The sequence below is a fragment of the Chionomys nivalis genome, chromosome 6, assembly GCF_950005125.1.
Source record: "Chionomys nivalis chromosome 6, mChiNiv1.1, whole genome shotgun sequence".
Classification (NCBI taxonomy): Eukaryota; Metazoa; Chordata; class Mammalia; order Rodentia; family Cricetidae; genus Chionomys; species Chionomys nivalis.
Genome location: NC_080091.1, coordinates 85,279,484 through 85,297,101, shown reverse-complemented (window position 1 = coordinate 85,297,101; position 17,618 = coordinate 85,279,484). Strand labels below are relative to the sequence as shown.

The 17,618-nt window shown below is 34.3% G+C and overlaps 1 protein-coding gene across 4 annotated transcripts in view; it reads right to left on the bottom strand.

Annotated features, from left to right (window-relative positions):
• Positions 1-4,588: 4,588 nt before the first annotated feature.
• The window catches only part of Ythdc1 (YTH N6-methyladenosine RNA binding protein C1), a 31,746-nt gene continuing 18,716 nt past the window's right edge, over positions 4,589-17,618 (bottom strand). For 2 of the 4 annotated variants that reach the window (XM_057771863.1, XM_057771865.1), the window contains 10 exons: positions 17,292-17,400; positions 17,087-17,204; positions 13,525-13,609; positions 12,359-12,525; positions 9,847-9,929; positions 8,791-8,827; positions 8,655-8,718; positions 8,500-8,562; positions 7,083-7,217; positions 4,589-5,557 (listed from right to left, as the gene is read on the bottom strand). In XM_057771863.1, coding sequence (XP_057627846.1) covers positions 5,333-5,557; positions 7,083-7,217; positions 8,500-8,562; positions 8,655-8,718; positions 8,791-8,827; positions 9,847-9,929; positions 12,359-12,525; positions 13,525-13,609; positions 17,087-17,204; positions 17,292-17,400 — 1,086 coding nt within the window. In that variant the 3' untranslated portion in view covers positions 4,589-5,332. The remainder of the gene's footprint in view (positions 5,558-7,082; positions 7,218-8,499; positions 8,563-8,654; positions 8,719-8,790; positions 8,828-9,846; positions 9,930-12,358; positions 12,526-13,524; positions 13,610-17,086; positions 17,205-17,291; positions 17,401-17,618) is intronic. The other 2 variants (XM_057771864.1, XM_057771866.1) reach the window with 1 other exon arrangement.

Below are 17,618 nucleotides of genomic sequence, written 5' to 3'. Positions count from 1 at the left end.
TACGACTCATAAACACTTTCAGTAATGTAGCAGGATCCAAGATTAACAAAAAAAAAAAAAAAAATCAGGGCTGGAGAGATGGCTCAGCGGTTAAGAGCATTGCCTGCTCTTCCAAAGGTCCTGAGTTCAATTCCCAGCAACCACATGGTAGCTCATAGCCATCTGTAATGAAGTCTGGTGCCCTCTTCTGGCCTTCAGGTATACATACAGAAATATCACATACTAAATAAATAAAATCAGCAGCCCTCCTATACATAGATGATAAAAGAGCTGAGAAAGAAATCAGAGAAACAACACCCTTCACAATAGTCACAAATAGCATAAAATATCTTGGAGTAACTCTAACCAAACAAGTGGAAGACTTGTATGACAAGAATTTTAAATCTTTGAAGAAAGACATTGGAGAAGACACCAGAAAGTGGAAAGATCTCCCATGCTCTTGGGTAGGCAGAATTAACATAGTAAAAAATAGCAATCTTACCAAAAGCAATCTACAGATTCAATGCAATGTCCATCAAAATCCCAGCAAAATTCTTCAAAGACCTCAAAAAAACGGTACTCAACTTTATATGGAAAAGCAAAAAACCCAGGATAGCTAAAAGAATTCTGTACAATAAAATAACTTCTGGAGGAATTACAATTCCTGACTTCAAACTCTACTACAGAGCTACAGTACTGAAATACAGTACTGGTATTGGCATAAAAACAGACAGGAGGACCAATGGAAACAAATAGAAGACCCGGATATTAATCCAAACACCTGTTTGAAATTCTTATATATCTGGTCCGGGTCACTCTCCAAATAACTAAATGAGCTCAATGCATTAACTTCAAAAGTCTTGAAAATATTTGAGACACAAAATTTACTGTAATTATGGAATATAACAACTGAAAACGATCATACCTGTGGAGAAGTTACAAAGACTCTGCAGAATATAGATCAATGAACAGAACAGACTCAAAGTGGGCCTGGTTGTATATAGGAAGTGCATTGGGCAACCCCCCCCCCCGGATTGCTTAAATTAATATTGTATAAATATATTTCCACACTAAAATTTTGTAAAAATAGATTACTCTTCTATTGTTGTGACAAAAACACAGTGACCAAGGCAACATATAGTTATTTCAGGCTTATGGCTCCAAAGGGACAAGAAGTCCATCACCACCATGGCATAGGATCATGGCAGCAGACAGGCAGGCTTTGGAGCAGCAAAAGTTCTCATCTTAAGCCATAAGAAGTAGAAACTCAGTAAAATACTTACTCAAGTAAGGCTATACTTTCCAGTCCTCTCCAGTCACTGAATGGGGACCAACTAAGTGATGGAGATTTATGGGAGAACTCTCACTCAAACCACCACAGACAGGGTCGGGTACAGGGAAAGGTATTTAAAATCATTCATCTGGAGCTGGAGAAATGTTTCAGTAGCTAAGAGCACTTGTTCTTGCAGAGGACCTGGGTTTTCTTCACAGAACCTGTAACCTCTTCTTGGGGATTTGGTGCCCTCTTCTGCTGAGAACACTACATGCACATGATGCACATAGAATGGCAGGCAAAGCACTCCAAAAAATCCAAAAAAATTAAAATCACTCACGAGTGTTCAATTACAAATGATTCTGGGACAATTATTCAATGGGACCTCACAAGAACTAACATCAGAGTGAGTTATACCTTTAAATGTTCAAAATAAGTAAAGTCCTAAAAATATGAGCACTTTTTACAATCTTGAGATGAAAATAGTACAAAGCCAAAATTACAAATAATCTCCATTTTAGCTGCACCAAAAATGTAAGATTTTACACAGATTAAAAAAAAAAAAAAGACAGGGCTGGAGAGATGGCTCAGTGGTTAAGAGCATCGCCTGCTCTTCCAAAGGTCCTGAGTTCAATTCCTGGCAACCACATGGTGGCTCACAACCATCTGTAATGAGGTCTGGCACACCTACAGACATACAGACAGATACATAATAAATAAATAAATAAATATTTTAAAAAAAAAGACAAAATAGACTTGGCTATGGTTGTGCATGCTTTTAATCCCAGCACTGGAAAAGCAGAGGCAGATGGATCTTGGTCGACACAGAAAGGTCATGTAGTAAAACTTCACCTCACAAATAAGAAAGACAACCTATACAGAGTAGAAAACACTGACAACATGTATGTATATCCATATAGTAAAAAGATGAAATGATCAAATGGAATCAGAAAAAGAAACATGGTTAATAAACTTCTAAAGGGCAGCAGGGGACCTGGGTTCACTTCCCAGCGCTCAAATGTGACCTCATGATCATCTCCATAATGCACGACTCAGGATTTCTCTGCCTACCTAAGTTCTGCCATACCAGGCCCAAAGCAGTTCATTAACCGATGAAAGCAACACATGAACAGAAAAACCTCCTACTCCATTTTTGTCCCTACTTGCATTTCAGACACTGTTTTGGAAGGTGGTATTATCTTGTCAGAATATGTCATTGAGGCACAGCTCTCAGAGTTTAGAGCCACACCCTGCCGGTTCATTCTGCTTCCTGCTATTGTTATATGCCAGAATTTTCAATTTCTTCTAGTCCCTTACACAGTCAATAGAAATTAGGCATTTTCACTAATTCATAAGCCAACCGCTTGCCAATATATACTTCCATCCAAGGCAAGGACATAATTAACTAAATTCAGTTCACATTACTATTAAATGCCTCTTGAGAACTATTACTAAATGAAGCATCCTGTCTATATAATTTAAAGAAAAAGACAAATACCCCAGAATCCCACTTGGTCAAATTCAAATGAAACTGACCTCCATGATTGGGGTGGGGAGGGTAATAATGGATTCACATTTACAGTTTAAGAACCAAGACTTACGGAGACAATGCACAACAGTGACAATGATGTATATGTAATGTATACTTGAGCAACAGAGACTGCTTTTAAATGTATGTTAAATGTTCTCCCCCAAAAGATGGCAAAATAGAAAACAATGATTATTAACTAGAAGGATTGAACCATTGTACAATGGATAAATGATAAAGCAAATTTTTATCCACTAGAAAAGCTTTTAAGACAGGCAGGCACTCACCTTTAATCCCCAAATTTGAGTCAGAGGCAGGTGGATCTCAGATCTTATAGCCAGCCTGGTCTACAGATGAGTTCCAAGATAGTCAGGGTTACCTGGTTAGACCATGTCTCAGAAATAAAACCAACTTTTAGAATACACAAGGTTTTGTGGAAGTGGGTCTAGACAAGGTTTCAGTTCATAACCCAGGCTGTCTTGGAACTGCTGGCAATCCACTGCCTCAGGATTACTTTGTGTTAGGATTAGAAATGTGAGCCACCAGAAGTTAACACCCAATTACAAAGCATCTTTTAGATGAACTTTTAAGAAAAGCCATGACTAACGAAGCCTGAAGAAGTGTTAAAGCTTAAAATGATCAGGATGGACATCTACTCGTGATCTTAGGGAATGTCTAAATTCTATTTTTTACTATCAATGAAGAAGTAACTTCCGAGAGAACATGAAATGGGTAATTTTACTTTCTGAATCTGCTACCCAATTCTAATTAGAGATCAGAATTATATATAAATGTAGTCAGTCAATATTGAGCAACACAAAAGTGCTTATGTGCAGGGAGTATTCAATGTGATTTACAACCTATTTTAACATCAGGAACTAACTTTAATGTTGCCTACATGCTCTGTTCAACTACTGTAGACATTAGTACAATGTGTAACTTACTGACGGAATACAATACCTGAGTGTGTGTGTGTGGGGGGGGATCACCAAGTAAAAACAAAAAGATGCGAAAGTGAGATGGAGACTTGTGAGGAAAATGAGCAGCTGGACAAAAGGGAAGTGGAGGAATGAGAAAGAACAGAATGCATAGTGTAAACATAAAATTATCAAAGAATTAGTAATTAAAAATGAGTAACAAGACTTAACATCAACTAGTTCATTGAACATAATTCCAGAACTGCATGCAACCTGAGTTTCCTAAGAGTTAAATATTCTTGCAAGTCTATCATCCATGTGTGTATTTAATGAATCCACAGCCTGTACTCTGACATTGGTAACATAGAATTGACTGCACAGGAAGATATTTTAAAGGGGATAAAGTTATACTTTTAAATACTGAAGCTTCTGTGTTCTCTGCAGGCCTACAAGTAGAGACAAAACACAAAACTATGTGCTGATTTGTACAGACTCTTAAGTACAACACTGTCAAAAAGAAAACAGTAAAAATTCATTACCAATGTTTAGATAGTTAATTTCATTCAGGCCAAACTTCAGATTCAAGAAATTAAAATGCAAAAAAAATTTATAAATTTTTTTATGTGGTTTACTATGTTAGAGAACTGTTTGTTACAAAGGATGGACAAGCAATGTATGAAAATGTGAAAACACTAAAGACTAAACTGTAGAAAGCAATTCAACAGCAGCAGATGAAAAAAAAAGCCTAAAATACCAATCCAAAAATATCAGATGTATAAGTAACAAACTAAATTATCTATATAACCCACTCTATGCAATCTTATATACTAGAGAATATATTGTTATGCTTATGCACTATAAAACTAGCAATCAGACAAGGAATACAGCACATAAGTGTCAATCTTTACCAATTTATTTCATACAAAACAGTAGCAATGTAGAATGTGGGGTTATCTCCTGCTGCCACACACGCAAAATTGTGAACATTCCAAGCCGATGTACAGTTTAGAAGGAAGGCTAAACAATAGCATCAACCATGCTACTGAATATGGGAACTTTTTATTTAAAAAGATTAAAAATTAGATAGCAATGTCTTCTTAATATTGCTTTCATCATTGAAGACTAAAAAAAAGTGACTTTACAGGTTTAAAAAAAAGAGGGAAGAGGAGAAACCAAGAGGTTGCTACAACACTGCCATACAGTCAAACCATCATACTTCAATATTTGCATACTTGATAGCAGCATTATTTTTATACTGAACTGTGTGCAGCTACATGTAGAAACACAAAGCAAAATACTATGGCAGTTATTGATCAAGATCAAAAAGAAAGAAAACAAACAAAATAACTCCAGGATGAATACACTGTAAAAAGAACATTTATAGGATGAGTCAATATCTACATTCTCGGACTGTTCCATTCTGCCCCAGTAAAAGTGTCAGCTGTCAAATGTGCATTTTTGGCAGAACTGAGTTTTCCAGTTCTTATTCTACTGCATGCTTGGAATAAAGATGATAATAAATCCTTCTACACAATGAGCTTTAAGTAGACAGCTGAAAATAAATTTACTACTTGTAAACACACAAAAAAAATACAATATTTTTGTTTATCTTCAATCACTGCTTCCAAAAGCGCATTATCTTCGATAACGACCTCTCTCCCCTCGGTCTCTGTCCCGATCACATATTCGTTCCCTCTCTCTTTCTCGATCACGACCTCTGTCTCTCTCTCTGTCTCTTCTGTTATCTCTAGGGCGGTCTCGCTCTCGTTCCCGATCCCTTTCACGGGGTCTACTTCTCCGACCACTGACAACAGCTTGTGTGCGGCGAAGGAAATCATCCACCCTCATATCATAATCATGCTAGGAAAAAGGAGAAAACTGATCAGCAAAGCAAAACTTTGCATGGGATTTATGAGTCCTCACAGTTGTCTGTTAAAGAAGAAATTAGAAAATGTGACCATGATTTCAAAGAACTTAATTTTGACACTTATAGCACTAACTGGAATCCACAAATCTTCCTGTAACTTCCTATTCAACTTAAAAGACTTAGACTATAATGCTCTTACAACTTATTTACTAAAAAAAGTAATTTAAGGGATTTGATGAGATAAATTTTTGAAAAATCTGATGAACTCAAAATTTACTTCTGAACTGTAAGAAAATTTATTTCAGTAATACTGGGAGCCTATCCCACATAAAGCTAACAATGCCTTTTGAAGAATGAAAAGGATATAAAGGCGATAAAGCACAGGCAGAAGACTGTGGGACACTTTCAAAATTCAGTTTCAATGTATAGAAAGCCAGGTTTAGAACACAATTCTTTACTATACACAATGTATAGAAAGCCAGGTTTAGAACACAATTCTTTACTATACACAATGTATAGAAAGCCAGGTTTAGAACACAATTCTTTACTACCTTGCATATATAAGTAAAATGTGAATGTATTATATACAGATTATGTTTTAACTAATCTAATTATTACTAAATGAAGGTCCATAAAACAGAACTTATTTGCAAGAGCTAGTTAACTTCAGAAATCTTGGATTGCCTTTCTAGTCAAAGACTGTTACTGCTTTCCTTTTCATAAAGCTCACTATCAGCATGCACACAAGATTTCAAAATAATTTAGTTTTTACCATATGTAGTCCATGTACTATAACAAAAAAATAAGTCCTGTCAATAGCCTAGCAATATTTATAGAATATTAAAAGATTTAACTTAAAGGACTTTTTTGAATTAAAGAATAATCCATAAAAAAAACTCTCAAAGATAGGATATGAATTTACTGTTCTGACCAAAGTTCTGTAATATATATTCTTTATTTTTAACATTAAACTACCATTCAGTCACCAAACTTACATGTGTATGGAAATATCCTTCCAATCAAGTACCAGAAAACAATTTTCATTAAGTACACACACACACACAGAAAATTGGTTTTAATAAACAGCCCTACTGAGAGAACTACTTAGAATTTGTGTCACGTGGTTATTTTTAAATAAAACCGGGTAAAAAAAATATGATTTAAAAACTACCTTATAATTTATCATCTTACATGTAAATTTAGAAAAATTTATACCAGCAGTTTTGAATTATAAAGTCAGTAATTAAGATCCTAGTTTAGGAAGAATATCATAATTACATTTCTACAATGCTTAGACACACAGTGTTTCAACTCATGAAACAGGAAGCACAAGCCTATCTAAATATTACATAAGGACATGATCAACTGTTTTAATGAAAACAAGTTGCAAATTAATATTCAGATTCTGTACTAAGAATATAAATGGTTGATCATGGAAATCTAGCATACGCCCATATGTAAATTACCTACAGAAATTGTAAGTAGTTCCCTCAGACCTCTGCCTTTTTGTGCACTTACTACTCTTTTATCTCTGTATCTTGCTTCATGTGGTACAGGATGGTGTCCTGAGTAAGGGGGATGGGCTTGAGGAGGTGGAGCATGATGTTGGTAGTAAGGATGATGTGGAGGCTGTTCCATTCCTGGGTAAGGAGGCTAAAAAGAAAAGATCATCTACATAAAAATCTACCAAATACCCTTGTAGATAAACCCATTCAAACTCCGATTCCCAATTCACACCAATCTCAAACAATTAATTTCACCATTATTATTCACGTACATTGAAAAATATTAAGGTTCTCCCAAAACAGCCTTTCTATTTGTTAAAAAAAATAAAGTCCAGGAGCTTTTAAAAATGCCAATAAAAAAACTTTAAAAACCTTTTAAAAATTTTTCTAAGTGCCAATATAGGGGGGGCTAGAAAGACTCAGCAGGTAAAGGAGTAAGACACCTGCTGCCAGGCATGATGATCCGAGTTCAATCAATAGGACACATGTATGTGAATGGAATTCACAAGCCCAAAAGACACAAATAATATAATTTAAGGTGTTATCATAAAATTAATAAAGGGCACATGATAGATTTTAGTGTCAAATTCATCTTGATACTTCAGACTCAAAGAATTTCCAGTTAATCTGTATGTATAAGAAAGTGTAAAACTACCTTAAGTGAAACCAAAGACATATAAGGTCACATAACAGCATTTAAAAATAAAACAAGGAAGAAACACAGAGGTACTTCAGATACAAAGTTTTACTTCTTGGAAACTATTTCCAGGCATTCTTAACATGTTAGAATATACTTTAAGAAAAATATCAAAAAAAAAAAAAAAAAAGAAAAATATCAAAATTTCTTGAAGACAGAAAATTAAAACTCAAAATTTAATTCAGTCCTATTTTAAATGGAGCTAAATTGACTTGTTATCCCATTAGGCATAATAGAAACTTCACATGAATTTAGTGAATTTTATTTTCTGCACAATTCTAAATTGACACTATTTGACTGAAGGTTATTTAAGAGATGGATCTAACTGTTCATTTCACTTATCAACACATATGGCAAAGCAAACAGACATCTGTACACAAACTACTAGTCTATAATGGCCAGTAAATTTTATGAAGTAAACAGATGTTACTATGGAACTTGATCAGAATGTTAGAAAGATGAGAATAAATCTCATCACCTAGTTAAGAGCTTATACTAACCATTACCATGTTTTACATATATCTATAGTAAGCCAATATTAAGCCTATACTTAAGCATAAACAATCTTGTCTTTCATTTTAAGACATTATCACCAAAAACTTGTATGTTAAGTTTCTTAGTAGGTAATAGGAGTTACATTCTAAGTAAGCATTTGAAATTAAACACTGCAAAATGAAGTTAAAATAAAGAGTATTACAAAATAGAGTAATGAAGAAAATAGAGTAATACAAACCATTCCCTGCCAAGGCGGTGGTGGTCCCATGTTATGAAATTCCCTCACATAATCATTGTAGGACTAAAATAAAAGATGATAATGTTAACAATAAATTAAAATAGAGGGAATAGAAATCAAACCCTAGCTTCAAGTATGTAAAATTTAATGCTTACCCCATTTAAAAACACATCTCGGCGAACTCCTGAAAATCGTCTGTTGGGAATAAGATTAGTGAAACTAAATTCAGGTAATTCATAAACTAGTTCCAAGAATGTAATTCAAAGCTCAGCAAGAGTGAACCCAACTTACCTGTCAACTTCCTGGTATCGGGGATCCTTTAAATACCCTGTTCAAACATCAAATTTCATGTTTTTACTACAGCATTATAATTAAACCTTCCTTACCCTTGTTTCAATTCTTCCCATGAAAAAAATATACTTCAAAGGATGTTATTCATTCAACTACTAGAGGTTTTTCCATGTATCATGTGAGCTAAGGGCAGAGGACTACCCTGAGTGTACAGTCTGAACTGGTCTGAGGACATTGCAGCAGGATCTTTTTAAAGAATGTTTACCTTTCACCTTGTGAACTTATGGCTATGAGCTAAAGCATGAAGACTCAAAAAAGGACACAAAATTGCAAAAGCTGCAAAAATGAACATATATACTCCAAGAACCATGTAACAAAACAAAATCTACTCTATCCCCTGCTTCCATTAGGAAGGATGCAACAAACTAATATATAAAAATATCTGACTGGCCCTATTACTGGGGAAAGTATTTGTTTTAATAGAACACAATTACCTTCTTTAGGGAAAAAGCCATTTGTTACAAAATACTCATGTATAATACTAACCAAAATTAGTTTTACAGATGTGTCAGTGACAGTAATTGAAACATAACCCTTCTTTTATCCCAGCGAAGAGTAAACTTAACTGAAAATCGACACTTGGATGACAAGCCAAGTGTTTCCCATCACTCTCAAAAATAGTACCAGGTTCTTTATTTCTTTTTTAAAAAAAGTGTAATTTCTGTTTGATTTCCAATTAATGCTGCATACTATAGGAGAAACTACACATCATATGGAACAGAAAGCACAAAATAGTTCACTTTTTTCTGCATCTTACACATCAATTTCCATTTTGGCAAAGTCAGCAATTTCAGGTAACTAATAAATTATGATTTGCTGTAATAGAACAATCTAAGCATCATGGTAGGGGAAGAATTACTAATTAGAACTAGCAATAATTTCTTAAGGTTTAAAGTAGTCATGCCCTAAATATTTTTTATTTTTAAACCTACTGGAAGTTTTTTGTTGTTTTAATAATTTTAAGTCAAATAATCTTCAGGATTATAAAATATTAACCTGGTCTCTGGTGAAACTCAGGGGGATAGTCAATCCTTGGTTTCTTTCTGCTGTTATGAATATCATAATCTTCTGGTCGACGCCTACACAAATTAGACACATTAGAAATTAAACCAAAAACAGCTGGGAAAACAAACAGCAAAGCAAGAGTTTGACAGAGATGAGTACAAAGAATAGCCCAGGGCCTACTTTAAAAAATAAAAGACTCCATTAATTTTTGGAGAACAATTTACCTTAAAGTTCTTAATTCCTCAAAAGGAAACCTTATACACTGGAGTAGGTATCTCTGTAATCTCATACTATGAGACAACCCCCAAAATTTCCTAATTCAAGCCTGTAAACCGCATTTTAGTAGACTAAACATAGAAGCAATTCTTTAACAAATCAAATAGTTTCCCAAATATCACCATTCAGGTGAAAACAAAAGGAAAATCATACCAGCAATTATGTAACAGCTTATTCTAAAATTTATATAGCTCCAATCTAAACAAAATGAAGAATGCCTTAAATGATGCCTCTGCTTTACACAAAACTACACTTTTCATGATTATACAGAAAGTTTTAAATATAATAAAGCTATGTAACAGAAAAGCTTTGAAAATGTTAGTTATATGAAAAACTAATATCTCAGCAACATTTACTTTCTTTAATAACATTAGTAATTAAGGTATTTTTTCCAGACAATGCCTTATAGTAAAGTGGCTCTCATGAACTGTCATGTAAGAAGTTTTAACAGAGTTCGTAAAACTAGGTCAAAGTTTAACTTTTGAAGGGGCTGTTCTTCACTGTCTTTTATAAACCTTGATGGTTATACAATACATCATAAAAACATTTAATAATTTAGGATTTAATAAAAGCTAAACAAAAATAAAAACAAAAGCTCCAAAACATTTAGAAAATAACATATCCTTTTGCTATTAGTTTCAGATATAGTATAAAATATCTCAGCATCAAGTTTCTTTTAGCTATTTTTCTAAATACTGAATGTTTTCATTAAACTTTTCAACAAGTCACTTAAACTGCAAAGTTAAATCCAACAAATCCAAGTACCCCCCACAACAGAATAAAAACAATTGCATCTACAATAAATAGTACTAAGAAAATTAAAAGCTGGTTTATAAAACAAACATACCGCTTTCTTGTAGTTTGGGGAGTGCATTTACGACCGGTATAAAACATGATAGTAACAGTTCATATAGTAGTCCAACTACTGACTTTAAGTTGTAAGCCACATACATAAATGGAGGACCTGGCAGGCTTGAGAGAAGGTGTAGTGGTGTTTAAGTATAGTTTGCAGTCCATTGCAAAACTGAGGAAAAACTTCACTTGTATACACTGTATTGCACTGGAAACCTCTTAGCTTAAAACTTCAAAAGACATCTTGGTGATCAGTCCTTTTAGGCCAAAAGTAAGGGGCTCTGCCAGGTTTCCTCCTACCTACTCGACAAAGTCCTTTTTAAGCTCAAAGGAATGGGACTCCTGTTGGATTATCTGTACCTACCACAGGTAGTTTCCACCAAAGGAAACTTAATCAAAGGTTTCATCCCATCAACCACACATCCAATAGTCTTTAGCAGAATATTTTAGATTTAGCTGTATGCAAATCTATACAGGGGAAGGTGTTGGGTAGAAGGGCTTAAATCAGTTCTTTTCAAAGACTTCTCTCCAATTCTGTAACAAGTTAAACCCCCTTTTCCTGGAAAATGCTGTTTAGTTCATAAGGTAGTGATCAATAACCATGGCGATCCTCTAAAAAACACTTTAAGTCCACAGGTACTGCCAGCATCTGGAAAAGTTGTAAACAGACACAGCAACAGCCCTTCGTTTTGGTTTGTTGCCGGGTCTCCCAGGGCCACTTGATCCCCTTTGGAAAGAACCTATTGTTTTCAGAAGCTCAGCAGGATGTGTGAATTCACTGGGCACATGTTACAGAATATGTGGCAATGGGGTTAACACATCACGGTGACAAAATTGGAAACAGTCCCAATAATGCTCCTCTTGAGTATGAAATAACTTAAAACATTTTATCCTCTAATTGAGGCGGCATCTTCTCAAAAAATATTAGTGATCCTTTATAAAAGTCCCATATTGTGATAAGGCTTATCCAGAGACACACCTGAAAGAAAAGGCTTTTTATAAAGTATAAACAATTTTTGCAAATAAAGACTTCCTCCTCTTCCTCCTTTCTAACCTGTTCTGAGCAACAAAATGCCTACCTCATTTCACTTGCGTACTGTTTTATCAGAGTACTAGCTAGTCTAAAGTGGTCATCACTTGTTAGTAAATTATTTTTTCTGCATTAGGAAAGATCCCCATTTTCCGCTTGAAAAAAATGACTGAGACCAAGGTGACCATGTGAAATCCTCAATGAAGCCACAAACTAGTCCATGCAGCTTGATTTGAGGATTTTCTCTTTCTTCTTTACCGCAGAACAAACTTTTGACGAATCACATTCCTCCATCATGTTATCCCGATACATGTGCCTATTATCAGTCCAAAGAACGTTTCTAACCTTCCCACATCCCGGACTGGTTCTCGACGGGATGGACGTCCTCTTGATCGAGGCTGAGAGTGCATTCTTCTCTTGTGACGCATTTTATGAATGAGCTGATACAAGTCAATACTTTCATCAGGGGGAAACAGAAGACAAAGCTGGGTTCCACATTCAAGTTCAATTTCCTGGAATGTTAAAAGTAACAATTAACAGTAAAATAGAACCTTTCAAAAGACATATAGTATCCTCATGTACAAAACTGAACACTGACTTCAAAGACTTTTTTCTCAAGGAACTAAACACAAGATTCTAATATACTTAAAGGTTTATTTATATTTATTTATATAAAAACGCTTCCAAAGCCAGGCAGTGGTGGCACATGCTTTTAATCCCATCACTCTGAAGACAGATCTCTGTGAGTTCGAGGGCAGCCTGGTCTATAAGAGCTGGTTCCAGGACAGGCTCCAAAGCTACAGAAAAACCCAGTCTCAAAAAGAAAAACAAAAACAAAAATTACTTCTAAAGTGTTTAATGCATTTGAAGAATAGAAACTACAAGTATACAATCTCACCCACAAGTACAGCTGCTTAAAATTCTACTGCTCTCGATTTCATTCAATCCAAAGAAATATTTGTAAAAAACACAAAAATATAAGTCATTCATCTTAAAGAATACGTCTGAGAAATACCTACAGAGAGGCAGACTAACACGCTTACACAAAATTATTACTTTTAATTACCAACACTGTACTCACAAGGAACTCTAAGCATAAAAGGTTTGGGCTTACTTTTAAATCATTATAACACATGTTTAATTTGAAAACACTTGTGTGCATATGTGTACATATCTGTCTCTTCAGTGGTCATTTTCTATTCAGAAAAAAATTCAGCACATATACTAAAATCAAGAGTAGTATGCACCTTCCAAAAGGATGATGCTAACTCATGAAGCATTCCACATTTAAAAAACTTATAATGAAAACTACAAAAACTGGGTCACTTCTCTCATCACTCTCCCTTCAATTTTATCAAAGTACCATTTACATGAGTTCCAACATTAACAGACCATATTACTAGTCAATCAGAATCACAATACCTTGTTTTTCACAATTCACAGAAAGTTTTAGTGTCCTTCAATAAAGGTCTACAAATGGCTGAATAATGTAGCTTAAAAATTAAACAAACCTGTCCATCACGCCCAATCTTGACTGGCTTATGTTCATTCCAAGGGTTGGTGAGATGAGCTGATTTCGTGAAGGGCAATTCACGCCTAAATATAAAACAGTATGAATTATATTCTTTTGAAGAATATTTTGAAGATGCTGTACTACGGTGGTAGTCAATAATTAATTGAATGTATCAAAAATTTAAAGAATCATTTACACTGGCAGTATATATAATTCTCTACAGAAAGCACCTTCAAAACCTAGTTTTTTCTAAAAAACCTAATACAGATGATCCTTAAGAAGAATTACATCCTTTATGAAACCCAAAACTGTAAATACGTTTACTATGTTTAACCTAATAAACACAGCTTATCAACAAGGCACAATGAAGAGTCTGGGTTATTTATAAAATACAACAAGCATGAATCAGCTACAAAGGAAAAATAAAAGTGGAAAGCACTGAAAAGACCTCTACCACCTGTCTATAATGCGTACTATCAAATTAATGAACCTACAACACAAACCAAATTATTCAAAAGACACCCACAGTTGGTATGCTAAATGGCACACTACTATAAGCCCAACCTTTCTTTCGGATGTAGATGGCTCCATTAATACCTGACTTTGTTCAATACATTTTTTTTAAATTTTTCTTACAAGTTACCAGTCTAAAACATTTATGGGGGTAGGGGGGTGGAGAAGGTATAGAGAGATGGCTTAGCAGTTAGGAGCACTGATTCAATTCCTAGCACCCACATGGCAGCTCACGACTGTCTTTAACTCGGGTTCCAGGAGATTTGGTATCAATGCATAAAAAATAAAGTTTAAAAAAAAAAAAATCACAGACCTGAAAAGTTAACAGCTAACAAAATACAGTTATAGATTATTATTTTTATCACTGGGAGTATAATAGCACAATATATAAAATAAAGGACTCTGCCAAACCAGACGCATCATTTAGGGCTATGACTTTTTGTTACCATCAGTCATAATTAGACTAAAGAAACTGTACAATGCTGGATGATACTAGTTAATCTCAGCCAGGATGTAACAGACAACTGTGATACCACAGAGAAAACGAAATTTAGTTAGTGGATGTGATAAATAACAGCACTCATGATACATGTACCACACTACCTGTTCACAGTTACAGAATAGGCATCTATCTAGTCACTTTTTGAACAGATAAACAATGAAAAATAGTGCAGATATGACTGGTAATATATTATTGCAAAGACCAAGACTCTGTAGGAAACAAATTTAACAAAAGAATATAAAACAGTGAGGCCTTTTATGTGATATAATAGTGGCTTGGCTACTGATGATAGTTTAATTCTGGGTAGATGGCATTCTGAGCTCATTCCAGGTGGCAACATAGTCACTTAAACACGCCTTTCTTCCTTGTATACAAGCATTCACTCTATTCCAACTTTAATATGGCTACAAACTACCTGAATTATTAGGAATTCAAACTCAGAATGGGTTTCAGGACTCTAGAATATTTAGTATTTTTAATTCTCACAAGGTAATATAAATTCCATTTTGTAGAGAAAAGCAAAACTCAGTCTTCAAATGACTTACCTGAAAGATCAATTTAACAAGTATCCATAAAACACTGCGTACTCCAGAATTTTCATGAAATTACACTTTAATAAAATTGAGGTATTAAAAAAGTTTCACCCTAAGAAATTGTACCTAGGTACACCTAATAATTCAAGAAAGTAAAAACCTTTTTATCTTAAACTTTATATTAAGTCTAAGTAAGCTGGATTATTTGAGTATCCTTAAGAATTGCCATGCTAAACACAGTTTAAGTTTAGTTGCAAGTTAGCAAGATAGTAAGATAAAGTCAATGTAAAAAAGAAAATGTTACTATCAAAACAATTTACATCTCTTAAAATTAAGGAATTTACCAATTTGAGAATATAAAAATCAGTAAGTAACAATCTAACAGGATATATTATAAAATATAATTAACTTTGTGTTTTGTTCTCAAAAAATATATCACAATGACAAACTTTCGTATTATAATATTTCCTTTGGTCTTTACAATTATGCACTCGCAAAAAAAAAACAGTTTTTACCTATATCAACTAAAAAACAATCTATCAACAAATTTCATAATAGTGTATGTGTGTGCATAAGGTCAATTCTCTCCTTTCAAACTAGGTCCTCAGACTTCATACCATGTACCTTTGCCTGCAGAGCCATCTCACCAAAATTTAAAAGTTGGTATTATAACTTTACCAAATTATTTTTTTTAAAACTACATACATGTATACCAGGAAAGGAGGAGAAAGAGTCACCAGCATCAGCAATACTCTCATTCCAATGCACTGTAATTATATATTTTAAAATATATTTTTCTACATGTTATTGCATGTACACTTATTTTTGCAAAATGTTGTAATATAAGAAAGAAAACATACTTCACTCAATTTTATATTTATTTAACAAAATTTGATTGCCTTTCAGTTTTATAGTAAGTGATCATAAAATGATTTGTGGGCTGGAGAGATAGCCCAGTGTAAATAGACACTGGCGTTCAAGTTCCCAGCACCCATAGTTGTGGGTTCACTGCTACCTGCAACTCCAGCTTTAGGGGAAGTGATGCTCTTCTAGACTCCGTGTACGCCTACACTCACATGCAAACAGACACACTCATACACATAAAACGAGTAAGAGTCAGGTGTAGTGGTGCACGCTTTAATCCCAGCATTTGTAATGCAGAGGCAGAAGGTCTCTGTGAGTACAAGGATAGCCTGGTTTGGAGTAAGTTCCAGGATAGCTAGGGGTACATAAAAAGAACTATGACCTTAATCTCAAAATAACAAAAAACAAACAAAAAAGAAAAAATCTTTGAAACAAAAACTAAAATCTTAAAAAGAATTTGAATGGCATAATTTTGGGGCTTTGTAGTCAAAGGCAACCTAATACAATATTTCCAATTAGCTTCATGAAGTATTTCCTGGCTGGGCCATATTACTATTCTTATCCTTTTGGCTCTTCTTTTCATATCACTATCTATCTGGTTCTCATACAATCTCTTGAGGTATTTATTTCCCTCCCCATTTTGTTCCTTTTTTTTTTTAAAAAATATTTATTATGTATACAATATTCTTTCTGCGTGTATGCCTGAAGTCCAGAAGAGGGCACCAGACCTCATTACAGATGGTTGTGAGCCATCATGTGGTTGCTGGGAATTGAACTCAGGACCTCTGGAAGAGCAGGCAATGCTCTTAACCGCTAAGCCATCTCTCCAGCCCCCCATTTTGTTTCTTGAGTCTGGCCTTTAACTCAGTAATCCTGCCTCCGCTCACTCCCATGTGTCATAGCTGTTTGCCACCACGCTTAGTTTCATTATTTGTAACACTTCTAATGCCTTTCAATTCCAAAAGTCATCTTGTAAAGATCAGAAATCATCTCGTTCATTTCAGATATTTAATGTTGTGTGTACTAAACATATGAACATGCCATGAAATTCTCCCTTAATCAAACTATTACAGCATTTTAACACTATTCTCAACCAGTTGCCCATTCAAAACATGCCAAGTTCCTCTATACTAGTGTATGCAATTTACCTGCAAATCCAGTCAATTTTAAAGACGCCTCCAAGCATTTTAGCACTCATTCCTGCTGGAAGCACCCAGTGTATAGGAGATCCACCATGATGTGATTCTGAAGACAGTCTGGCAAAACCTAATGAACCACAGTATCACAAAGTAATTTAAGTGTTGATATAACTATTATTGTTGTATGTAAAAAATAAATAACTTTTATTCTTACCTTGAAATTTTCCACTTTCTCTGACAGAAAATATTAAGATAACACTCCTTGCAGATCTGAATGCAAGATTCAATTTCTTCTCATTTACAGGCAATGTGGACCACACACCCTATAAAAATAATAAAAAGGTCACACACTGAAATTAAATGCAAGTCCATTAACTATGAAGCTACTATGTTGTGCTTGAAATTTAAGAAAGCTCTAACAAAAAAGTCTTATTTATTGGACGTAAAAGTAATTGGAAACTACTTATCTGATATATAATATATATCAGATATTTATATTATATAAAAATATAAAATTAACAACTTTACAAAATCTTAACAA